The 27,315-nt window shown below is 35.3% G+C and overlaps 1 protein-coding gene across 1 annotated transcript in view; it reads right to left on the reverse strand.

The window, feature by feature from the left end:
- Nucleotides 1-4,595: 4,595 nt before the first annotated feature.
- Nucleotides 4,596-27,315, reverse strand: part of FANCB (FA complementation group B) — a 30,073-nt gene continuing 7,353 nt past the window's right edge. Inside the window, exons 3-10 of the mRNA XM_003261065.3 lie at nucleotides 26,160-27,180; nucleotides 20,814-20,966; nucleotides 19,495-19,587; nucleotides 14,379-14,513; nucleotides 11,855-12,021; nucleotides 5,885-6,315; nucleotides 5,532-5,769; nucleotides 4,596-5,010 (exon numbers count right to left, since the gene is read on the reverse strand). Of these exons, the coding sequence (XP_003261113.2) occupies nucleotides 4,596-5,010; nucleotides 5,532-5,769; nucleotides 5,885-6,315; nucleotides 11,855-12,021; nucleotides 14,379-14,513; nucleotides 19,495-19,587; nucleotides 20,814-20,966; nucleotides 26,160-27,110 (2,583 nt within the window). The 5' untranslated portion in view covers nucleotides 27,111-27,180. The remainder of the gene's footprint in view (nucleotides 5,011-5,531; nucleotides 5,770-5,884; nucleotides 6,316-11,854; nucleotides 12,022-14,378; nucleotides 14,514-19,494; nucleotides 19,588-20,813; nucleotides 20,967-26,159; nucleotides 27,181-27,315) is intronic.

The raw sequence follows: 27,315 nt of genomic DNA on the forward strand, positions 1-27,315 counted from the left end.
ACAAATGGAAGAACATTCCATGCTCATGGGTTGGAAGAATCAATATCGTGGAAATGGCCATACTGCCCAAGGTAATTTATAGATTCAATGCCATCCCCATCAAGCTACCAATGACTTTCTTCACAGAATTGGAAAAAACTACTTTAAAGTTCATATGGAACCAAAAAAGAGCCTGCATCGCCAAGTCAATCCTAAGCCAAAAGAACAAAGCTGGAGGCATCATGCTACCTGACTTCAAACTATACTACAAGGCTACAGTAACCAAAACAGCATGGTACTGGTACCACAACAGAGACATAGACCAATGGAACAGAACAGAGCCCTCAGAAATGATGCCGCATATGTACAACTATCTGATCTTTGACAAACCTGACAAAAACAAGAAATGGGGAAAGGATTCCCTATTTAATAAATGGTGCTGGGAAAACTGGCTAGCCATATGTAGAAAGCTGAAACTGGATCCCTTCCTTACACCTTATACAAAAATTAATTCAAGATGGATTAAAGACTTAAATGTTAGACCTAAAACCATTAAAATCCTACAAGAAAACCTAGGCAATATCATTCAGGACATAGGCGTGGGCAAGGACTTCATGTCTAAAACACCAAAAGCAATGGCAACAAAAGCCAAAATTGACAAATGGGATCTAATTAAACTAAAGAGCTTCTGCACAGCAAAAGAAACTACCATCAGAGTGAACAGACAACCTACAGAATGGGAGAAAATTTTTGCAACCTACTCATCTGACAAAGGGCTAATATCCAGAATCTACAATGAACTCAATCAAATTTACAAGAAAAAAACAAACAACCCCATCAAAAAGTGGGCGAAGGACATGAACAGACACTTCTCAAAAGAAGACATTTATGCAGCCAAAAAACACATGAAGAAATGATCATCATCACTGGCTATCAGAGAAATGCAAATCAAAACCACAGTGAGATACCATCTCACACCAGTTAGAATGGCCATCAGTAAAAAATCAGGAAACAACAGGTGCTGGAGAGGATGTGGAGAAATAGGAAGACTTTTACACTGTTTGTGGGACTGTAAACTAGTTCAACCATTGTGGAAGTCAGTGTGGCGATTCCTCAGGGATCTAGAACTAGAAATACCATTTGACCCAGCCATCCCATTACTGGGTATATACCCAAAGGACTATAAATCATGCTGCTATAAAGACACATGCACACGTATGTTTATTGCGGCACTATTCACAATAGCAAAGACTTGGAACCACCCCAAATGTCCAACAACGATAGACTGGATTAAGAAAATGTGGCACATATACACCATGGAATACTATGCAGCCATAAAAAATGATGAGTTCATGTCCTTTGTAGGGACATGGATGAAACTGGAAAACATCATTCTCAGTAAACTATCGCAAGGACAAAAAACCAAACACCGCATGTTCTCACTCATAAGTGGGAATTGAAAAATGAGAACTCATGGACACAGGAAGGGGAACATCACACTCTGGGGACTGCTGTGGGGTGGGGGGAGGGGGGAGGGACAGCATTAGGAGATATACCTAATGCTAAATGACGAGTTAATGGGTGCAGCAAACCAACATGGCACATGGATACATATTTAACAAACCTGCACATTGTGCACATGTACCCTAAAACCTAAAGTATAATAAAAAAAAAAAGTCAAAAAAAAAATTTTTTTGACTGATTACTAATAGCATGCGTTACTGACCATAGCACTGCTTGTACATTTAGTGGTAAGTGGCTGCTGCTATGGGGAGATGAATAATTAAAGATAAAATTAAGGATGCTAAAGAAACTTTCTAGCTGAACCTAGGGCCATTATGAGCCAGAGTTATGCACACAGGTACTTTTGTCCAACATAGTTGCTCACAGGTGTAGCAAAGCAAAAAATCTGAATAGTCAAAGCATGGTAGGTGTCTGATTTACTGCCCTTACTAAAGTTCAGGACCTGAATAGTATGACACCCTACTGAATAAAAAGGCAAAGCAGGATCATTGAAATAAGGCCCTAGAAAGTGACCAGACCATTAGCATTGCAAGGATATTCATCATAGTAGGATCTTACAGGACAGGGCTATTTTGTTGAGGCAGTAAAGCAATGCAAGTAACCGATATAGAAAGTCCAAAAATGGAAAACAACAAACCCTTGAAGAATTAAGAATAGTGTTTATGTATCAGCATTCTTTCCATTGCACCACACTGTCTTTAGCAGAAGCCTAAAACTCTTCAGATGGGTCACACATGAAAGATCTTTCACTCCCAAATTCTTAGAATGGAAAGTAACATTTTTGTAATTTAGAAGACAAGGAAGAAAATGGAATCCTCTCAATTTCTGATATTGTCCAAGTTTTAGGCAAAAAGGAAAAAGAAAGAAAGGAAAAAGAAAGCAAAGTTTTACACAGGTTTCTAGCCAAGAGAGTTGAAGTTTTTGTTTCTACTGGGGAGAGCAGGTAGAGATGTATGTTAATAACACCTTTTCCTTTCTAACACTAGAAACAATTGAGTAGTCAATTCTACATGGTATAAAGAGATGCTCTGAGGACAATAAGAGAGTCACTTGTGTACTATTAGAATTTTTGAAGGGTCTACAGTTTTTGAAATAATTTGCAACAAGAGTACAGGATCAAGGTGTTTTCATGCATCTCCTTAGCTACATTCCAAAACAAAATTCATTTTCAATTTGGCAGAGTGGATTTGGGAAGACTGTGTTTTTGAGGGGAGTCTCAGAGTTGTGACCAGGGCAGTGGTCAATAAAATATGCTTGTAGATGCAAAGAGACAACTGAATGATAAAAGTGGCAAGAGTGTCATTTCTTCAACTTTGGCTTTTCTAGTTTGTAGTAAGTTAAAAAAAAATACTGGAGTACAAAATTCACTTGTAAGTTATTTGGCCTATCTGTATCTTCTGGTTACATTGATAATTTAAAAATAAGCAATATGCTATTTTTAGTATCTTAACTTCCCTACACATAAACTATTACAATTAAATCCTGTTTAGTTTTTTTTTTTTCCTAAGCAACTCTACTAAGATGACTGTTTAGTTTTTTCACCATCTCTACTTTACAATTTACTTCCTGTATTTTATATTTGGTTGTTCTTTCAGAACATGTCATGGGCAGTTTCAACAGATAGCACATGACACATTTTCTTTCCAGATTTCTACAATTAATCCTGAATTTATTCCATTTCCATTTGCAGAAAGTCTGAAATATTTTCCATTGACATTTCATAGGGATAGAGCTGTAGAGTTCTATCTCAATTTGCAATGGATTACTAGGAAAGGAGGTCTCTTATTATATGGACCATCATAAAAACCAAGACAAGAAACTAATAACCTATATTCTCTAAAAACCATGTGAACGACAAGATCATTAGGTATAAGCATTTCTAAGGCATGAGAGAATTAGCACTTCACAGCCACAAGCACGAGATGCCACATTCTATAATCATCTTTATTTCTTTCAACTGAGATGGAAACTTGCATCTCACTTAAGGATTTTAGAGCAAAAAGGATCAGGAACATTTATTTTGGCCCATATCCTTTTGCGTCTTTTTCTTTCTCCTGACGTTCTCTTATTAATCCAGCATTCTTATTTTTCAAAGAAAAGACTAGGTTGAATTTTTATCCCTTTGAAAGGTATCTCACTGGACCCCTTATAAATCACTTCTAACTGAAGTGAATTTTCATTTATTTTTAAATTTCTCAGTCCCTAAGGAGTACCATATTCTTTATGTTACTTCAGTGAGAATTCTATATTTTAATTTTGCCTAGAGTTGGAATTTCAGATAGCTTAAAAGCGTTTTCATTTTTTTTTTTTTAAACAGTGGCCTGTAAGGTATACTTAGCCTTTTGAAAGAGAGATGCTTTTCTGAAAAATGCCTTACAATTTTCACATTCTTATAGACTTACATAATTTCAGGGCAGCTTTGTAATAACATTCAAATTGACAAGGGTTTCAAAAACTTTCATTTTAATGGTCTTGCCCAGACAATCTGCCATTTAAATTTCTGTAGGAGAAATACTGATATTTACAGAAACTTGTGGATCCTGACAACCTTCCTTAATTGATCTATTTGAAGTTGATTTTTACATGCTAGGTTTTACTAAGCAGAAAGCAAGAAAAAAAAGAAGTTTTTAAAAGATTTAGACCAAAATACTATTATGCCATTTCGGTCTTCACTTAAGTAACTCTAAGACAGGATTTCTCAACCTCTGCATTACTGACATTTTGGGCTGGATGATTCTTTGTTGTAGGGGGCTGTCTTGTGCATAGTAGGATGTTTAGCAGCATCTCCGGTCTCCTCTATCCACTAGACGCCCATAGCACCCCTGCCTCACCCCTTCCTGACCCCACAACTTCTGACAACCAAAAAAAAATCTCCAGACATAGCCAAATGCCCCTTAGGGGTAGAAGAGAGGGAGATAAAATGGCCCTAGTTGAGAACCACTGCTGTTTATTTTGTGCATCATCAAAACTAAAGTTTCTACTACAGTAAGCCTCGGTGTTTATTTTTACAAAGGAGGCATATAGCAAGTAGAACCAAAATCTTATATGGTGGTGAAAACATATTTTAAAATATGATCAAATTGAAATTATAATTATAAATTACTCAGTTTCTGTGCAACAAAGTCTGATTTGAACTGAACCTCAGCTACTTTCAAAGTTATTTCTCTGTAAAGGGCACCACTCACTTTTAGGTTCGTTTGCAACATTTTCTTCTTTTCTCTCTGAAGTTCTTTTCTGTAGGGATGGGTATTTTCCCTTCTGTCTGATAAAGCAGGTGCGACGACACTACTCTTTCCTTTGCTCACTTCACACCTCTGCATAAAATTGCTTTCATGTTTAGCTATGGCAGAAGAAAGAGAACTAAGGGTGACTAGTTCCTTCTCCAAAGTAAATGCCATATTATCAATTAGGAAATTCTCACTTCCTGATTTTAGATTTTTGAGGAAACAGTTTATAGGGAGAATTCTGATGAGATTATGAAGGCACTGGAACATAACTGTTTGATTCCTAAAATAAAAAAACAAACAAAATATTACAAAAATTAGGACAGCACAAAGCAGTCATGTACAATATACTGCAGTAATCAATTAATATTCATTTATAAACACCATAATGATAAACAGAACCAATTATGTACGTGAGCATTGATAAAATTCAGACTATAGCAATCAAATATACATATCCCATATCAAGTCAGTTAATATTAATCAGATTGTTTCCAATTAAAATTTTTTTTTCTGAGTTATAAGGTCAATATAATATTTTTTAAAATTTTACTGTGGAGGAGAGGTAACGGGAAATCTCAAAATAATTACTAGGCACTAAAAAAAGCCAAAAACAAATATAAAATTAAAACAGAGATCTTCAGTTTCTAAATGAAGCCAATGCGTCCATTCATGCTAGGCCATGGCTCTGTATTATTGCCATGGCAATAATACAAAACCCATGCAGATTGCTGATGAACCACACATTGATCACACTCATACACACTAACTTCTCTGGACTGATTACAATTTAATATGCATTACCTGGAATAGATTATTAAAATCCCTTCAAATGGTGTTCTCTGTTTCCAAGTGAAGAGTGTCCCATAGAAACTTCCCGGCCTTTCACAAAAGTACACTTCTGGAAATTCTTTGATTATTTCACACTTCATATGTTCTAAGAGCCACACCTTCATTGAATTCAGGGCATAGCTGGGTGATGTGATTTGAAAACAAGATTTGTGGAATGCTGCAAGAAGTGCAAAAAGATCTTCCACGTGCTCTACAAAAAAAGTCACAAGCTCTATCATTAAACTCTGCCCATTATCAGATAAACAGAATTCTTAAAATGTTCTAATTCAATTAAATATATAATCTAAAAGTGCCAACAAAATTACCTATAGGTTTCTTCTTTGGAAATGTCAGTAGGTACTTCCCAGTTGAAAGATCTTCTAGACTTAAAAAAACTCTGCCACACACAACATAACGATCTTTAGGACAGTTACCACTTTCTCTCTTCATAATTTGTAGCAGTACAGTGCAACAAAATTTACTGAATGCTAAAAGTGGTGAAAGAGATGTTACAGCAGTAATTATCTGTACACACTCTTTCTTAGATGGGTGTCCACAAACAAAGCTTTCCTCTTTCTTGCTATCAGAGGTCAACTTGACCCTTTTTGCTTCCAATCCTATTTCACACGGCATCAAGTATGGTGCTGGGAAAGGATTTGTACTCAACTTAATCACTCTATTTTGACACTTAAGAAGCCGAAATCTGGAGTCATGGGCTTGATCCATTAACAATGATAAAGTCACATCATTCAGGGACCTGTAAAAAACCCAGACTTTGGTTTAATCTAAAAGCTCATTCTTTAAAATCAAATTGATGATTAAATGTCATACAAACAACAGTAAAAAATGTTTATTCTTTCCTTTCCTAGAAAACATCATTTCAAATGTAAAATATATCAAAAAGTTAAGAGTAAAAGCCAAACACATTTTTAAAGGTCCTGTGATAGCACTTCTCAAAAGGCAAGCAAAAACACTGTAACTATGCTAGGTTTTAGGAAAGTAAAATTTTTAAGATAGAGGAATGGTATTAGGAATGATAGTAAGAGAAATTAAAGTAAGACAAAAATTTTTTTAAGATAAAGGAATGGCAAAATAATGCCTCGATTTTATCTTTTAGGTTGGTCTTTTTTTTCTCCTCTTTTTAAACAAGAAAAAACCTACTCATTATTTTTTAAGAGTTTATTTTGGTAATACGTTAGAATGCAAACAGCTCTAAACTAAAAATTGTATTTTTTGTTCCTCTAAATGACTTGAATAAAATCTGTTTTTTCAGTCAGAATATTGTTCATGCCTCAGCAATTATTTCCATATCTACATTTATAATAATTTATAAATATATACAGGCTTATTGTAGTACATTCCAGCATTGCCAAAGTTTATCAAGTAAAACAGGTAAGAATGGTGACATGACCAAAGAACTTTAATGTAGAAATTTAATACTGAAAACTCCTTTAATACAGGAATTTGACCATATGTCTAATGAGTTACACTAAAGATTTAAAAAGAACTCAAAAATCTTAATTTGCACTAATTGAACTATTGTTTTGTTTGGAATGCTGTTTTATGAATACTACATATATACTGTAGAGTAATTATGTAGTAGGTGCAACAGAGAATTGGGATTATCAACAGGGGAGAAAGAAGATATAGAAAGAAGAAGATACATCATGATGATAAGTAAAAACCTTGAAGTTTTTACATCATGGTGATAAGTAAAAACCTGAAGTCCTTAATCTGAATTGGAAGTATCAGAATGGACTTACAGTATATTTTATCTCTAAATAAACCAAAACCACAACAGACCAAACTAACAAAACACATATTTCCGACCTCAGCTTACTAAAAAGGCCCAGAAACAACAACCCACTGAGGATAAATAAGCACCTCTTGCACTCAAATTCTGATTTCTAAATTACAAACTATATTTGAGGGTCTAACTAAATAATTGATGAGAAGAGGTTTCTCTTTATAGAAGTACTCCAGCTAATAAATAAAGAAGCAGTAATAGAATTAGAATACCACCATATTGTAAAATCTAATGAAACAATGGAACTAAGCAATGAGCATCAATAGCTGCTAGTATCACAAAATGAAAATGATCACACTTTACATGCCTCCCAATGGAAGAAAGCAATACTATTAAGTATTCTGTTAACAAAAATTCAGGCATTATTCTGACCCAGTCTCTAGATCTAACCATCAATTTAGAGGAAATAACAGGAAACAGAGAAACATGTTAAGCAATATCACAGGAAGTAATCAGCAAAATCCAGTCTATAGAACTTCACAGGGCAAACTGCCTGGCTTCTATAAAATATACTTTGCATGAAAAAAAAAGACAGAAAAAGGATACCTACAGATTACAAAGGACTTAGAGATAACAGTCAAGTCCAATTTATAGTCCTTATCTGGCTCACGATTTGAAAAAATATTTTTAAATTCAGAGATGGTAAATTTGACCATTTACTGGGGGAATTACTGATAATTTTTGGGGGGTAATTATATAAGTTCTTATTTTTTAGATACATACACTGGAATAGTTACAGATGAAATAATATAATGCCTTTGAGTGCTTCAAAATAATCTGGGGGATGGGGGTGAGGAGTGCATGGAGGTATAGATGAAACAAGATTAGCAATGAGTTGATAATTACTGGAGCAGAGCGATGGGCAGAAGGGTTCACCACACTATTCTCCTTGTATGTTTCAAATGTTCTATATATAAAAACATTTTTAAGTAATTCTATTTAGCATATGAAAAAAAAGACAAGACAGAAAATAGAGAATAAAAAATTACCAGGCAGATCTAAAACAGAAAGAATAAAACTTACGATAATACAAATAATAATAAAACTTAGAAACTCAATGACTGGATTAAATAGCTAAATAGAAAGAACTGAAGATAAAATTAGTGAAAAGAATATAGTTCAGAAGAAATTATCCAGGTGAATAGAAAATATGAAAGAGATGTTGAGACACAGAGTATGGAATGAGAAGGTCTAACAGAGGACTAACTGAAGTTCCAGAAGGAAACAGATACTAGAGAAAGTTAAGAAGCATCAATATTTTGAGAATTAAGAACTAAGAATTTTTTGAATTGCCAGAAGAAAACAAAACAGTTTGAGGAAGCTCAACAATCTAAAGGAGAAAAAAAAAAAATCTGCACTTAATCATGTCATTGTCAAATATTTAGAAAAAGAATAACAGAATACATCCAAATAAAGTAAAAGGAAATAATAAAGGATCAGAAATGAACAGGGAATACACAATTGAAGATCAACAAAAAATTTAATTATTTGAAAAGATCTAATAAAATGGATGAAACTCTGGCAAGATCAAGGAAAAAGAAGACACAAATAAGATTTGAAACAAAAAGACACTGACAAACACTAACAACACAGTGATAAATATCTAAAGAGGATCTTAGGAACAACTTATGCTAATAAATGTAACAATTAATAGAAAAATATAAGCAAAATGTATTCAAGAATAAATAAAAATGTGAATAATCCTGTCACTATTAAAGAAATTGAATCAGTAGTTAAAAGTCACCTCACAAAGAAAATGCCAGATTTCTACTGCATTCCAGGAAACTACAACCAAATATCAAACAGTAGGTAATTGTAGGGAGACCCCCTGAAACTATTGCTACAGAATAAAAGATGAAATGCTCCTGATTACTGTAAATACAAAATTGCATGCAGGATTGTGTAAAGACAATGCCAGGTTGGACTGCCAGAACAAGCCAACAGCACGTGATGTGCTTCCCCCTTCAGAGAGCCTATGAATGGACGTGCAGTCAGGGAGGTTTCACATCACCAAGATTCCTATCCCAGAAAAGCAGATGTTCATAGCTCTGGGAATGGAATGCCACCCTTGTGGAGAGCCTATAAACGGACGCGGGGGGGGCGCCTGTCCATATGGATAAGATAGGGCTATAAATGCCCTCATCTTGCCACGGCTCTTCTAGGCCTCTTTAGGGTTAAGGCATACTCCCTTCTGAGAATTTCTGGTCTAACCGGTTGTCTAGCTTCACATCCTGTTTCCATGGATTGTTTGTAACCAGCTTTTATTGCAATTGTTACTGCTGATTAATATCTTGCTAATCATAGGTTATGGAAAGATTGTGTTTCTGTTTTAAGGCTCTGTTAGGAATTACTGATGCAAACACTATATTATAAATCTTATCTCTGTATACTGTACTTCTACATAAAAATGTACTGTACTTCTACATACAAATGTTATGTTAAAGAATTACTTCATCCCCATGCGACCATCTCACCTCATAATCAAACGACCCTAAATCCCTCACTAACCTACCCCTGCCCTCACTAAATAATAAATGCTGGTATATCCAGTGCATTGTTGGCACTGCGGGACCAGAAGGCAGTGACCTCCCAGACCCAGCTTTCACTATCTTGTGTGTGTCTATTATTTCTCAACCTGCCGATCTGCCTAGGAACAGAGAGAGAGCCCAGTTGCATTGTGGGCTGCTGGCCAGATCCCGCAATAGGTAATTCCAAATTTACACAAACCGCTCCAGAGAACAGGAAAAAAGGAAATATTTCTCAATTCATTTATAAACTAGTATAGCCTTGATACTAAAATCAGGCAAGTATCATTCAAGAAAATTTCAAGCCAATTTCACTCATGAATTTAGATGCAAATATTCTTGACCAAAGGATAGCAAACCAAATCTAGTGACAAACTGTTTATCACAAGAATGCAAGACTGATTTTATAATATAAAATTGATTAATATAGAGTACCACATTAAAGAAGAGAGAAGAAAAACCCAGATGATCAACCAGCCCAAAACAGCTTAGAAATTCACTGAAACAAAACAATAAATCCATATCTCAAACCCACTAGACAAGTAGTCTGGCTCCCTTACTGTGTTAAGCTGCTCAAATATACTGCCATCACCTATTACAAGGCACTACCTGGTTTCTCTCTGTTTGCGTACCTGTGGTTCAAATTCAATGTAGTTACTGTAATGCCTGTATTTAGCCTGTTTTGGCTAAAAAGCTCTTTGTTAGACTGCAGATATAGATGGCATGCACAATACTTCTCTATCCATGATTTCAACATCCCAAAATAGAATATCGTGTGTTATCAGAGAAAGATACTTTGTTATTTAACTAAATTTTTACCTATTCACTTTGGTCAATAGTCTCTAAGTATCCCTAATACCTCTACATATTTTGATTAGAAAGTTCTATATGCTGTTTGATTATCTTCACCATGAGACTATAGCATCTTAATTTCATAAACCTCATCCTCTTCATATATTAACTCAATGCATTTGCATAAAAGAGATACTTCTAGAGCTGTGCTGGCCAAGAGTAGCTATTAGATACATGTGGCTATTAAGCACTAGAAATGTGGCTAGTTGGAATTGTGATGTGTTATACATGTAAAACACACACCAAATTTTTAAAACTTTGTATGAAAAAATAAATGCAAAATATTTTATTAATAATTTTTATACTAATTACATGTTAAAATAATGTTTTGGATATACTGGGTTAAATAAAACATATCATTACAATGGCCAGGCATGGATGCTCATGCCTGTAGTCCCAGCATTTTGGGAGGCCAAGGTGGGTGGATCACTTGAGGTAAGGAGTTTGAGACCAACCTGGCCAACATGGCAAAACTCCGTCTCTACTAAAAATACAAAAACTAGCCAGACATGATGGTGTGTGCCTGTAATCCCAGCTACTGGGGACGCTGAGGCATAAGAATTGCTTGATCCCGGCCGGGCGCGGTGGCTCACGCTTGTAATCCCAGCACTTTGGGAGGCCGAGGTGGGCGGATCACGAGGTCAGGAGATCAAGACCATGGTGAAACCCCGTCTCTACTAAAAATACAAAAAAAAAAAAAAATTAGCCGGGTGTGGTGGCGGGCACCTGTAGTCCCAGCTACTCGGAGAGGCTGAGGCAGGAGAATGGCGTGAACCCAGGAGGCGAGCTTGCAGTGAGCCGAGATCGCGCCACTGCACTCCAGTCTGGGTGACAGAGCGAGACTCCGTCTCAAAAAAAAAAAAAGAATTGCTTGATCCCAGGAGGTGGAAGTTGCAGTGAGCCAAGATCATCCCACTGCACTCCATCCTGGGCAACAGAGTGAGACTCTGTCTCAAAAAAAAACAATAATAATAATTTCCCTTGCTTCTATTTACATTTTTAAATATGGCCTCTAGAACACTTAAAATTGCAGATGTGGCTTACATTAATTTCTATTGGACAGTACTGTTCTGGAGCATCAAGATAGTGTTATCATGTTGGAATTTACTTACAGCTTCAAAGAAGATGTAGTTTTCACTCCAACAACCAAGCTATCATCCATTACACGATACCATATCTTCTCTACTAGCTGTTCTGAATCTTGAAAATTGTCTGATAACTTTTCATCTAAGATATGGACAGAATTTTCTTCTTCACCACAAAGAGGAACAAGACATTCCTTATAAAAAAAAAAAGTTTAAATAACTGATTATAAAATATATACCATATGTAGCAAAACTAAAAAAAAAAAAGTTAAGTGTGCTTTTGACTAGGGCTTATGGCCCAAACATTTAAAAACAAATCATAACATATCATATTATAGATTATACACAATTTACTAAAATGAAATGTATAAAATATATAAAATTCCCTATCTATTCAGATCAAAAAGCATGGCATGACTGGGGTATGGCAAGATGGGGTATCCAACAGAGAGCCAAAAGGGAGGTAAAACTGGAGTCCATTTTGAAAAAAAAAAAGTCTGATAATATGTACCCCAGTTATAATGAAAATAATCCAGTCCGTATTTTATCAGTGACTTGCACTAAGCCTATAACTGTAAACTTTTGTATGAATAAAACTGATTAAACTATCTTTAGACTACTTATAGCTTATTGCTAAAATTTTATTCTTAAAGTCCAAGCCATACTCATTTCCACACACGTGGATATATGACATTCGAAACAGTAGTAATAAGAATAATAGCAATGATAATAATAATATACAACATCTATTGAGTGTTTATGCCAGGCACTGTTCCAAATGCCATTTGTGTATCAATTCATTTAACCCACACAATAACCCTAGTACCTTAGGTCTGTGGTATTATCATCTACATTTTACAGATTAGAAAAATGAGGTACAGGGAAGTTATGTAACTTGCCCAGGGTCACACAGTTAGCAAGTAGCAGGGCTGGGATTTGAACTGAAGCCAACTGGTTCCAGAGCCCATGCTCTTTCTTAACTATTACCCTATACTGCCTCTCTATGTGGTAATTACTGAAGAAAGATAGGGGCATTCACTCAATAAGAGACTAAATATGTTCCCAGGAATCTGACACTTCTGCCAGTAGCTGTGAGTTCTGAAGCAGGCTATTCATCTGAAACCTGGGGAAATTTTTACTACCTGCCAGGTTTGCTTTTAAAACTAACAATGTAAAGAGCCAAAAATGGGGCCTTGCACATAGTGGTTTCAATATATTAATTTCTAAACAACCCTTCCCCTTTCTAAAATTGGCAAAATCATTGAGATGAGGAAAGGAAATGGTGAAACAATTTTAACAATGACTTTCATGAGGTTTCCCAGGAAATTAGAACAGTAATATAGAAATGCAACACAATTTTTTTGTTATGTTTTATTACATTAACAAGATCATATTTTGGACCCAAACCCTTACATGGCTAAGACTGAAATATAAACACAAAGCATAGCCCATGACAAGAATGGTCAATCCAGAAGTCAGAGCTAGGCACTACAGTGACTTGAGGGAATAAAATGCAACATTAGTTCAGTTCTTATTGATTTACTTATAGTGTTGCTATGCTGTGCCTTTCTCTGTATGAAATTAATGTGCATAAATATTATTTTTATGAAGTTTCAGCAGTTTTTGCTAACTTCCTACATTAATATACTGACATAAGTTACCACATAAGAGACCTGAGGAGGTTCTTTTTTTTTTTTTTTTGAGATGGAGTTTCACTCTTGTCACCCAGGCTGGAGTGCAATGGCGCCATCTCAGCTCACTGCAACCTCTGCCTCCCAGGTTCAAGTTATTCTCCTACCTCAGCCTCCCAAGTAGCTGGGATTACAGGCATGCGCTACCATGCCCCACTAATTTTTGTATTTTTAGTAGAGACGGCGTCTCACCATGTTGGCCAGGATTGTCTCAATCTCTTGACCTCGTGATCCGCCCGTCTTGGCCTCCCAAAGTGCTGGGATTACAGGCATGAGCCACCACGCCCAGCCCTGAGGAGGATCTTATGATGATCAGCCACAAGGAAAAAGAGAGTAAAATTATAAAAAACAGATAGAAGGACTAAAAAAATCCATAGCAGTATAGGAACATTTGCTAGAGGAAAAAATAACCTTAGAAACAAACAATCCAACAGCCTAAAAGAACAATCATTATACTAATAATAAAATTATGTCATCACCAATACAAAGTTAAATAATACTCTGTATATTCTATTTAAGAAGTCAGTAAATACATAATTCACTTATGAGTAATTTCTATCCAAACAATACAAATAAAAAAGTTTAACAGTTAAATCTGTAAACAAAAGGACTTGTTCCCCAAGGTTCCTGATAACTGAAATTTTAATATGCTACAGAATTACCTATAAATCGATAAAATATTGGCTCCTTAATCAAATATTTTTCAATGTCATAAAAGTCCACCATTATAACCTCTGCTACTTTTCTTCTTGATCCACTGAGCAGCATTTTCTAATATATTCTAATATTCCAATTTAAATAACTTTTCAATAGCTTACAGATTTTCAATTCATAAAATGATAAAATGGTCACATGATTACTTTTACCTCCTCTGCACTTGATGTATTATCATCTTTTCCTTGAACCAGGTTTATTAAAGCTTTGTAAGATTTTGAAATAATTTTTTCCTTAAGCAAGAGATGCTGCCGTAATTCCCGAAAAGAAGAAAAACAAACCTGTAAAGTAGAAAGAAAAATAGTTGCAAGAAACATGATTTCAAATGAAACCAGACATACCAATAATTCAGGAAATACTTTCTCCAAATGTGCTTATCAATTCATTTTTCTATAGAAAATAAAATACTTCTCAGAGCAAAACTGTTTTGTTTATAGATTTTAAGTCTCTAAGTTTAAAAAATGTATCTTCTTTCAAAGGAAAATATAGAAAATAACTGCAACATAGAGCTTATGTATCAAATTGAGAGAGTGGCAATATATTAGCATGTTTCACTAGTGAGTTATTAAGTAACTTCGAATCAATGTAAATAAAAATCAAGGCCTACAAATACACTCACCCCACACAAAATAACTTTTTCTTTTTGAAATAGTTTCTGCTTCAAAAACAAGGCATCCACATAAGCAAAGACATCATAATGAATAGAAAATATCACTTTTAATCAGATACTGCTCGAAATTTTCTGTTCATGTAACCTTTATATCAAAATTTTTAAATAAAATTAAAATTGTAACAGCCCCCAAACTATGTTTATTTTTGTGCTAATAAACTCAGTGCTAGAGTCTACTGAAAAATACTAAAAACTACCGAAAAAAATAACAATTTGCCTCTGAACTGGGCATAGAGCAATCCATTCCTTTTATGATACCAGATAACTAGATTTCAGCACTAAGGATGAAACATTCACAGAATATATTTTGCTACTGAAAATTTAAAGAGTCATGTCATTGAACTGATAGAAGTCGTTTCATTTCAGGTGGATATCTGAGGCTGTTTAAGTATTCATCTGGCTTTTAATAAAACATATTTTTCTAAATTTAAAAAACAAAATGCACCACTATTTGGGATTCTTTTCTTTTAAATTACATTTCAAAGCAAGTAAATTCTTTTTCTTTTAATCAACAAATAGAAACTGGAGAGTGAAGACTGAATTATTCCTATGTGCTACCTTATTGCACAAAGTATGTAAAGTGTCTAGCTAATATTTTAAAACTTCTTATGTTGACCTAGTTCTGTGGGCTGCGCATGATTCACACTCCATCACTCAGTAATTTGTGACAGGGGGAGGGAGATGTACCCATCAAAGGTATGTAGCCACAACTGAGCTACTGGAGGGGTGGAGAGTAGAAGAAAAAACTATGTGGGCAGATTGAAATGCACCGTTGAAAATTATCAGTGTTCACTCTTCCTTCCTCCTTAACATGCCCCTTACTCCAGGACAACATAGTGATTGAGTAGAGTAATTAAATAATCTTGGCTGTGAAGTTTTGCTATAAAACTACAAAAATAAATTAGACACATGGTAAGAAATTTAAACAATGTGAAAGTACACCTCACCTTCTCTTCCTAGATGCCCAATCCCATTTGCAAAACCAATGGATTGTGTACCTTCCCAGAACTTTTCCACGTGCATGTTAAGGAATGCTTTTTCTTTTGCACAAACAAAAACCCACCCAAAACCAAATACAGGAGCATATCGTACTGCACGACACTGAACCTTGTTTTTTTGTTCTTTATTGTGATCTCTATCATACGTGCAGAAGAATACATGGTATAAAATAACATTTTACAGACTAATAATGAAGCCGACACCGATGTAATTCCACCCAAATCAAAAAGTAGCATTCCAGGAGCTGCCCAGGGGCCCTCCACAATCATAATTGCCCTTTCTCCCCTGGAGTCAATACTATCTTGGCCTTTTAAGATAATTTCCTTGCCTGTCTTCAAATTTTACAACCTTTGTATGAATTCTTAAGGAGTATTTTAAGTTTTTTGTGTGTTTTGCTTCTGAACCTTTTATAAATGGAATCGTTCTGCATGTATCAGGCTTTAGAGTTGCCCATGTTGTCACTAGTAGCTGTAGTTCATTCCTTTCATTGCTTTACAGTATTCCATCATATGACTACCACAATTTACTTCTCCACTCTCCAACTGATGGGTGTTTGGGTTATGCTCAGTTGTGCAGTGTTACAAACAATGCTGCTATGAACATCTGTGTACATGTGTACAAGATTCTCTAAGGTCCTGGTCTCCGCATCTCCCCTTCCAGTAACTGATTGGAATACAAATTTCAGGGGAGAAAGAACAGTGAAATGGACTCTAGTTCTAGCTCTGCAAGTCACTTAACCTTTCCGGCTCTCTATTTGTTACGTCATGTGCAAAATGGTGCAAAGGTAGGCTTGTTCATCTCTAAAAGGCCTTTCAGCATTTAGGACTTTATTATCTACGTTGAAAGCTACTGTTAACATGTGGATACTTGAAACAAAATGGATATTCAACTATCTCTTATCCACCACCTCCATTCCTCTCTTCCTTCCCTTAATGTTGTTTAAAGCCTTTCATATTTTCCCTGTCTCTGTGCTACATTCTGGATAATTTTTCTCATATATTCGGGTTCACTAATTTGCTCTGTATCTCTTTCATCTCTTTAACTGTTAAAGTCATCTATTGAGTTTTTTATTTCAGTGTGTTTTTGCTTGCAAGAGATGCTGTTTGGTTATTTTCTATGAATAATTACTCACGATGCCTTTTTTCTTTATGTGCTTAGTTATTCTGTGGACAGCTCATTTTCTTTGAAAAATTACTTGTGAGATTTACGAGGGCTAGGATGAATGTGTGTTTCCAGACAGGATTTTCTGTCTGTTTCTGTCAGATGCCTGGGGCACCACCAATTTAAGTTCAATACACATGCTCCTAGGGCAAAAGTAGCATCAGTGTTCTGCTTCTCTCTCTGGGTTCCAGCCTTGAAAGTTTGATTTGATAATTTATTCTTATAGTGTCGGCTTTTTGAAGCTTCTAAGAATGTTTTTAAAGGAGACTTCATCTATCATTTTCAGTTTTAATCAGGAGAGTTGGTCCGGCTTCATAAATTAAGCCTTTCATAAAGTCATGCTTTCATAAAGTACTTTGGCATCATTTCTAAATCAGTATAAAAATATACATTATTCTTTTTGACAGCTACATAGTATTCCACAGTTCAGGCACATCACAATTTACTTATCATACTCCTAATGATCTATGTTTAGATTTGGACCAATATTGTAGTTTATAAATACTACATAAACATTCTTGTAAAATCATCTCCATCCTCAGAAGAGATTTCTAGAAGTGAAACCGCAAGAGTAAAAAGACATAAGTAATTCATATTTTAGCAACTATAATAACTTTTCCTCTGAGAAGGTTGGGCCACTATACATTCGCAAAAATACTATAGAAGAATGTACATTTATATTAAGAAAATTAATATTTTGTCATGTATTATAATTTTTTTCACAATTTGTCTTATTTTACTTTGTTCAGGGTACAAAAATTTTGAATAGATCAATGTCTTCATTCATGGTTCTATTATGATGTTTTAGTTATCTATTGTTCAAATTCATGTCTATTGTGTGTTCAATAAGCATTTATTAAAGTGAACTCACTCTAATAATGAAATAGTTGCAAAATAATTTTAAAACAACCTGCAAAGTATAAATATTTACCACCTGGCCCTTTCCAGAAAAAGTTTTCCAACCCTAGGCAAAGAAGAAAAAGTTCAATAACACAGCAAGAAAAGAGACAAATCCAAAAGAGAGGATACAACTAGTGTGGCCTCCTCTTTAGCATAATTTTTAAAAGGGGGAAGGGGGAATTATTCTAGATAAAAAGACCAATAAGAGATATAATCAAATGAGAGTAAAAACTTTGATTGATTGGATCCTGGAAAAAACAGTTATAAAAACATTTTTGTGATAACTAAATATATTTGAATATGGACAAGATAGCAAATAAGATTAAGGGATCATTAATAATTTTCTAACTTTGATAATGGTATTGTAGCTGCATGAGGAGAATATCCTTATTTTTAGGAGATTCCTGCTGAAATACCTATGAGTGAAATATAACATTTGCAACTTTTAAATGGTTCTACAGAAATATATACACACACAAACACAAACACATGAGGCCAATAAGATTTTTTTTTTTTTTTTTTTGAGACAGAGTCTCAATCTGTCACCCAGGCTGGAGTGCAGTGGCACAATCTCAGCTCACTGCAAGCTCCGCCTCCCGGGTTCACGCCATTCTCCTGCCTCAGCCTCTCCAAGTAGCTGGGACTACAGGTGCCCACCACCACACCTGGCTAATTTTTTGTATTTTTTTTTAGTAGCGATGGGGTTTCACCATGGTCTCGATCTCCTGACCTCGTGATCCGCCCGCCTCGGCCTCCCAAAGTGCTGGGATTACAAGCGTGAGCCACCGCGCCCGGCCCCAATAAGATTTTTAAAAGTAACAAGAGTTGAATGTATTGGGGATACAGAGATAATCACTGTATTCCTGGAATGTTTCCGTATATTTGAAAATGCTATAAACAAACAAGGCAGCTTACAAAAGAACATACATCTTATAATCACATTTCTATGTAACGCGCATATTCATTTAAAAATCTGCAAGAATATACATGCCAAAGTGTCAAAATTGGTTACTGCAAAGTAGTGGAATCACAGACAATCATTAGGTTTTTTTTGTTTTGTTTTGTTTCGTTTTGACATTTCTTTGCAAAGCCTCAGTATTTTACAGGGAATGTTCATTACCTTGGTACATTTGGGGAAAAAAAAAAAACTCTTTAAGGGAGCTTTTTATGGAAAATATGAGAGTAAACTGTTCATGTCTGGGATGTATTATGATTTATCATATTCACTGCTACTCTAAAAAGATACTGTGGTACACTGATCTCAGAAAGAATCTGTTTTCAAAAGTGAGCTGCTTCTGTTTTCTCTCATGAGGCTTATTAAATCTATATAGTCTTACTACAAAAAAGGTATCATGTTTAGATGACACATTTATAAGTAATATCATAATATTTGTACAGAGGTGCCAAAAAGATAAAGATCCTTTGAAATACCATTTTTCCCCAGGCACCAAGTTGCTTATACTTTAAGGACCTTTCTTTCAATGTTCTTCCCTTCATTTAGAATAACACTAATGAAGCAAACAGACACTAACTTTCAGTCCTGTTTCTAGAGGTGGAACCACGAGGTAACGATTCTCTTGTTTGTCTTCAAATAAGTCATCTTCATTGCAATCCGATGGTTCACTCTAATAAATAAATAAATAAATAAATAAATAAATAAATACACTAAGACTGAAATTTTGAAACAATTGAAAATTCATAAAACTAACAAAATACAATTAAAGTATATCCAGTCAGAACAGTTTCCCATGCTACACACTATTTTATAAAAGGCAAACTATAGGCTGGACACAGTGGCTCACCCCTGTAATCCCAGCACTTTGAGAGGCCGAGGTGGGCAGATCACCTGAGGTCAGGAGTTCAAGACCAGCCTGACCAACATGGTGAAACCCTGTCTCTACTAAAAATACAAAAAATTAGCCAGGCATAGTGGCACGCACCTGTAATCCCAGCTACTTGGGAGGCTGAGGCAGGAGAATCGTTTGAACCCAGGGGGCGGAGGTTGCAGTGATCTGACATTGCACCACTGCACTCCAGCCTGGGCATGACAGAGCGAGACTCTGTCTCCAAAAAAAAAAAAAAGGCAAAGGCAAACTATATATTTTCCCCATCATCTTCTTGTAACTAGAAAAAAATTATTATGATTCTTACTACTACCACCTAACATTTATATACTGCTTTACAAAGTATCAGCTGGTTAGCTTTCTTTTTAAAGAGTAAACGTTTTTCCATTTATTTATTTAAGAGACAGTGTCTTGCTCCGACACCCAGGTTGAAGTGCAACATAATAATCATAGCTTACTGCAGACTTGAATTCCTGGGCTCTCATTAGCTTTTTAAAAAATCCTAAAATCCCATAACTGGAGAAAATTAAAATTATGCTAATTTTACAAATGAAAAAACTGAGGCTTAGAGAGATTTTGTATTGATCTGAAACTTCAGGGGCGTAATTTCCTTTATGTCCAATATCTCAAGATATTGTGAGCTGTTACTTCCTTTATTAAAGCAGTTTTGCTTCATTTTATTCCTTATTTAATCCAATATTATATTTATTGGTATAAAATATGACTTTCAGAAGCAAGAATAAAGTTAATTTATAGTACTGCCGTCACTTAAGTGTTCACCAAATGCACTATAATTCAAATTTATATCAAAAGCATGGTCAATCTGTACAACATTTGTTGAAAGGAGAGTCAATGTATATATTTAAAAGATTCAATCTATATATTTTTAAAGTTCAAAATTTTAAATATAAAACCACCAATATTTAAATGATAGGTCAAAGCTTTTGAGCACTTAAATTTTCTAAAATGGTTCTTAAAATACCATATAATAAGTAAATAGAACTTACTGAATAGTTTATTTTTCCAAGATCCGTTATTTTAAATGAAGTCAGGCAATCTGAGTTCAAGGAGTCCTTAAAAAGTAGGAGTACTTGTTCAGTTCCACTTCCAATAAAGTCATCTATCAGTACTAAGCTAAGTTTTTCCCATTTAGCAGCAACCTAAAAGAAAGGGAGCATTATAGGAGGAACAGACAAGAAAAAATCAAATGTGAAATAAATAAATTAAGTCCTTTTGTTTCATGTAGTTGTAATTTGTAAAACTCAATCTTATAAATGAGTAATGAAAACAGTAAAAACTAAAATAAAATAAAGATATTAGGGGATGAGGAAATATAAGAGTTATAACAACTTTATAAATAGCAAGGTGCTTAGATTTAATATTTTATTCAGGTTTGTCCAGGGACTGTCACATTCTTGATTTCTATATCAAAATTTTATTGTAATCTATTTATAAGTTCTAACACTTTCCATGACTAACCTTTGGAAATTCTAACATTTATCATGAGTCAAACTCTAGTGAAGATTCTTTCTCTCGCACAGCTAATTTAAGGATGACCCTCATTCCCATAAGTCTTAGTGGATATGTATTTATGATCAGACAAATTACCCAAGGAATTCAGTTGCATTAGGTAACCAGACAGTACTAGTAGACACCTTAAGAGCTCTTAATGGAAAATAACCTATAATGGAGTCAAGATGAGCTTAAAACCTTAAACCCTGACGTGGGTGTGGAGGGGAATACAGCTAGTATCAGGTACACAGGTGACGGGTCCTAAAAGTGGGACAGCCAGAACCATCCTAGCCTCTTGGAATTATTTGGTCAGTTTATATCAGAACCTGAGACCTCAAGTTTAAAATAGAGGACAACTTCTTAAAGGTACATATAGCTGAAAGCCTCAAGATTGGTCCCAGGGTAAACTAACACCATGAGGATCAAATCCCCCTTCTCCCTGAGACAAAAAATCTAAAACCCCTTCTCAGAATTCCAGGAGCACAGATACATCATCTAGATGATACAGGAAGGTAGCTCACATTAGAGCAACAATGAAAGTAAGGCTCTTCAACCCACATACCCAAATATGAATCTTCCCCGATAAGGCTAATTTCCAAAGTTGATTCTTCACTTGTGCAGAGAGACAGCTTATCTGTAAACCCATATTCTCCCTTTCTCCCACCAGTATCATGGAGTATAATGGACTATGGGAAGAGACATTAGTAATAAGAATGTGTTTGGCAGGCAAACAGCACAGAACTATGTATGCATGCATGTATGCACACACATATTTGCAATCTACAGCTCTAGAATAGTGCCATCCAATAGAAAGGTGAGCCCCAAATATAAGGCATATAATTTTAAATTTTCTGGTAGCAGTAAAAAGATGAAATTTTAATATATCTAACACAATGTATCTAAAATATTGTCATTTCAATTCAATGTAATCATTAAAAAATTGAGAGATGTTGCCATTTCTATTCATCTTTGAAATTTGATGGTTGACATTTATAACATGTTTTAATTCAGACTAGCCACATTTCAAAAGTTGAATAACTACATCTCGATAGTGGCTACCATATTAGACAGCACAGCACCAGAACACATTAACCTCTGTTGACAACACACCAACAGCTATGCTTCAGATATACTTGACAATGACCTCAATTTTATTGACAGATGGATTTTTTTTTTGAGACAGAGTCCCATTCTGTTGCCCTGGCTGGAGTGCAGTGGCGCAATTACAGCTCACTACAGCCTTGAACTCCTGAGCTCTAACAATCTTCCCACCTCGGCCTCCCAAGTAGCTGGGACTACAGGCATATGCCACCACACCCAGCTAATTTTTTAATTTTTTGTACAGATGGGGGTCTCATTATGTTGCCCAGGCCGGTCTCAAACTCCAGGCCTCAAGCAATTCTCCTACCTTGGCCTCCCAAAGCACTAGGATTACAAACGTGGGCCACTACACCCGACCAATGACCTCAATTTTGAAATGCCTGCCACATAGATTGTCAAAACTCGCAGAGACAATTTCTACTCAAGAGAGAAAGCCTAAGAAGAAAAAGCTAATCATATATTCCTTGAGATTCAGCTCTGTTTCAAGTCCTATTACCACATTAAACATCATACCTCGGGCTTTTATGAAGTGCTGATCTGGGAAAACACTAACCTTGATTTTCATTATTTACTCTAATTTATGCTTGTTTGTATTTTACCTATCTTTGTAAGCTGGCTTAATTCCTTCTTGGAATGAGGTAATAAAAGGATAGATGGATGGATGGACCGATAGCCAACCCAAAGGAAAACTGCTTCTATTGCTTTCTATTTTGGGGGGAAAACTGCTATCAAACACCCACCTTATTATTTAATAAGGTATTCATCTTATTACTCAAAACCTTTTACAAAATACCACAAACAGTAAATTCTTCTCAGAACTTAATGTTAGAAAAAAATCTTTTCCCTTGTAGTATGTTCCCTTCAGTTGTAAAACCCACCATATTTACTTTTTTGCCTTAACTGTTAAAACTAAAGGTAATTGTTCCAGTGTAATTACTTCTCTTAACCTGGGTTTTGGCATAATTATTTCTATTCCCACTTTATTTCTAGATTCTTAGCTCTTATTTCTGTTTTTTTTTAATTAATTTTTTTTTTTTTTCTTGCAGACAGATCTTGCTCTGTCAACCAGGCTGGAGTGCAGCGGGGCAATCTCAGCTCACTGCAACCTCCACCTCCCAGGTTCAAGCCATTCTCATGCCTCAGCCTCCTGAGTAGCTGGGACTACAGGCATGCGCCATGTTGGCCAAGCTGCTCTTGAACTCCTGGCTTCAAGTGATCTGCCTGCCTCGGCAGCCTGAAATGCTGGGATTACAGGCGTGAGCCATCGTGCCCAGCCTTATTTCTGTTTTTAAAGTAACTGAATATTTTACCCTAAACTAATATTTCCCTTTTTTTTTTAAGAAGTTGAGTATAAATGTAACACCAAGATAGAAGCAGGACCTGAATATGCCCAAAGTGGCAGAGTTAGAGGCAACTTTGAAGCACTTACTTGTAGATATCAGGGTGAATTCCAGAGCTTTTAAAACAGGGCATTTGAGAGCAGGTTAGAAGTACAGAATTCCTGAAGAAGCAACTTAGGGGGTAAGTCAGTAGGGACTTAGGTAAGTAACATGTGGAAAAGATAGTGGTCCATTGTAGAGAGAGTGCACTAGAATACAACTTCGGGTCAGGGAAGCAGCAATTATAGGTCCACCTACAGGGAATGATGCAGTCTCCTGCCTTGGGTAACATGTTAGCGGCAAAGCTTTACAGGGTCCAAGCAGGGGACCCACTTCAAGAGAGTGAGGATTGCAATTAATGACATATAAAGGAATTGTTTTTTCCTTATCTAGGTGTATAGGGGATCTTGAGTAGGTGCAAGTAACTGATGACAGCCCTGGCTTTTGTCTAACAGTAATACAACAGAGTAATAGCTACTACTTACTGAGTTCCTCCTGTGTGTCAAGCTCTGTGCAAGACACTTTACAATGTCATTTGACTTAATTCTCTCCTCTCAGAGTCAGGATGATCCCAAATTTCATAAAGGAGGAAAATGAGTTCACAGGAATTACATTCCTTAAGGTAACACTGGTAAGTGGCTCAGCTGGGATTCAAACCCAGGTAAGTGTGTTCTTTCTATTATATTACCTTGACTACAGTAAAAGACTATAGGGTATACCAGATGTTCTTCCCCTACCATTTCTTTAAAGAAAAAGAGAATAGAAAAAGACAATTCCAAATAACTTTCAAATAAATGTATAATGTGCTTTTAAAAGATTGCTTTCAAAATAAAATAGGATAGCTTTCAAATTATTTTCCTTTTGCATTCTCTATGTATTATAGAGGACACATATGTATTACAGAAATTCAAAATAATCCCTATTAATATAAAAGTACTTGGTAAGGCAAAGCCTGATTCACAATTCCAACTTGACATTCCTCCCCCCACACAAACAATAATGATTCACATTTAAAAATAAATTTCAAACTTTCTAAAACGTTTAACAATATTTCATATAGAGGTGATAATATAATGATATAAATTTTCATTGAGCTTCTAATTAAATGGACAGGGCACACAAAATAAAGCAATATCTGCTTTTTTCTCCTAAGTAGCACAAAAACTAAAAGTTGTATAGTGTACTAATTTTGAAAGAGACATTTCTAACTAGTAATGATGATTTGTCTTAATTCATAAACACTTCAAATCACATAACTGAATACATTTTAAACCAGGAGGATGTAACATTACGCAAAAATACAGAGTCAGAGAAATATTATTGGTGGAGACACCCAGTTACAAAACTCTAATTTCCTATTGGTTTTCTGTGCCTTTTTACCTGTTACTTAACACTCAATACCAGTGAATATTTTAGAGCAATTTCCAAACTTAAAAAAGTGAATACTTGCTCAAAGGTCAGTTCTGCATTTCAAAATATAACATAATAAAAATCTCTGAGTAAGTTTTTAGAAAAAGTAATGCTTACCACTTGTCTATGGAGAACAATTATTTGTCTCTCCAGATTTCAAGGAATTTCTCTATATTTCACTTTCAGAAATGAATCAGAGACAACAAGTAAATTTAAATAGATAATTATAAATGTCTAAAAAGGTAGCCGGACATGGTGACTCACACCTGTAATCTCAGCACTTTGGGAGGCCGAGGCAGGCGGACCACTTGAAGCCAGGAGTTTGAAACCAGCCTGGCCAACATGGTGAAACCCCACCTCTACTAAAAACATAAAAATTAGCCAGGTGTGGTAGCACATGCCTGTAATCCCAGCTACTCGGGAGGCTGAGGCAGGAGAACTGCTTGAACCTGGGAGGCGGAGGCTGCAGTGAGCCGAGATCACACCACTGCACTCCAACCTGGGTGACAAAGCGAGACCCTGTCTCAAAAAATACATAAAAAAATAAAAATAAAAAGATGGAAAACTGATTTGAATTTTCCAGGAAGGCTTATCTATCTAGTCAAATCACTAATAATCTTATTTTAAGTGAAAATGCACATCTACTATCATATTAATAAAAATTAGAAAGTTATAATAGAAAAATAAATACATAATTATAGTTACATATGTATTTACACATTTCCAAACAACTCGAAGGCTTTATGACTCAAAATGGCAAGACAAAAAAAACACCATCAGGTTGTACTCAGATGACCTTAAGAAAAAAGAACAATGTAATATATATCATTTCAAGTACAGAACTGAAAACTGACTTAGACAATAAGACTCCAGAATGAACTCTATGAAGTATACAAATGTTTAAAAGGTCTGAGACCACCAACTGAATTATTATCACAATAAGTGTTGTACCTGAAAGCTCTCTTTCCATACAGCACAAGCATTATTGGATATAAAGGATACAACGAAAAAGAGGTTTCCTCCACCTGAATCCATAAGTTGAACTGCACAAGGATCTCCAAATGGAAGCTGGCACACACTTTTAGGAGTTCCATTCTGAAATGAAATCAGCTGATTCTTTCGAGTAAGGGCAATGAGAGATATTCTTAACTGGTTGTTGATGATCTCAGTTGCACAAATATGTACACAAGTCACCACACTGCTGTAAGCAGGAGGAATAATGTATGTGTCACTTAATACTTCTTGACTTTCAAGAGAATATACACAAAATTTGGTATTCCAAATTGCATAATCTGATTTTGAAGGCTCTTGAGTACATTCTTCCTCAGATAAACAACATTCCTTTAGTCCCAATAAAACCATACCTAAATTTTCAATCTCCCCTGCCCAGTGAATAGAGGAAAAGTTACCTGACAAACTAACAACTTCGCCAGTTTGAGAAGAGATAAAGAAGAATGCTTTGACATGCCTCCATAAAATTAAAGGGCCATTAAGGACCCTTAGGCCATCCTTCATCTCATAGCCTAGTTTAAAACTCAAACGCATTTCAAATTTATTGGTACTGTGAAGGATTAGTAAAAAATATTCAAAAACACTATTCTTTTTATTGTTTTCTATCACAATATAAGGGAGGTTAATTCCAGTTCTGAAATCTGACACACAGTTGCAACACATGATTTTTAAGTGAGAGTTTTCTTCCTTTATGGTAAAAAATCCAGTGGACTTCTGAACAAATACTTTTGTTCCTCTGTCAAATACCATTCTTCTGACATGTAATATGGATGTTTTTGTAGGCTCTTTATCTGCGAAATTTCCTTTAGACAACTGGAAAACAAGGACTTCCCCATTATAACACAAGAGCCTTTCTTGTTCGTTAGATGACATTGCTTGTTTGCTAGTCATTCCACAATATCAAGTCTTTGTGCTGATCTAATTTTCAAATGCAAATTGATTCCAGTTGATGTTTCTAAACCTAAAAAAGAAATGAGGAAAAACTGCCATGAAGTAGGAAGCATTGAAAAGAAAACACGTTTCTGTTAGAGAACTACAACATAGGTAACTACAATTTTATTAAGTAAACATTTTAAGCTTTTTATGCTATTTTGAC

This window comes from Nomascus leucogenys, chromosome X (genome assembly GCF_006542625.1).
Source record: "Nomascus leucogenys isolate Asia chromosome X, Asia_NLE_v1, whole genome shotgun sequence".
Lineage (NCBI taxonomy): Eukaryota > Metazoa > Chordata > Mammalia > Primates > Hylobatidae > Nomascus > Nomascus leucogenys.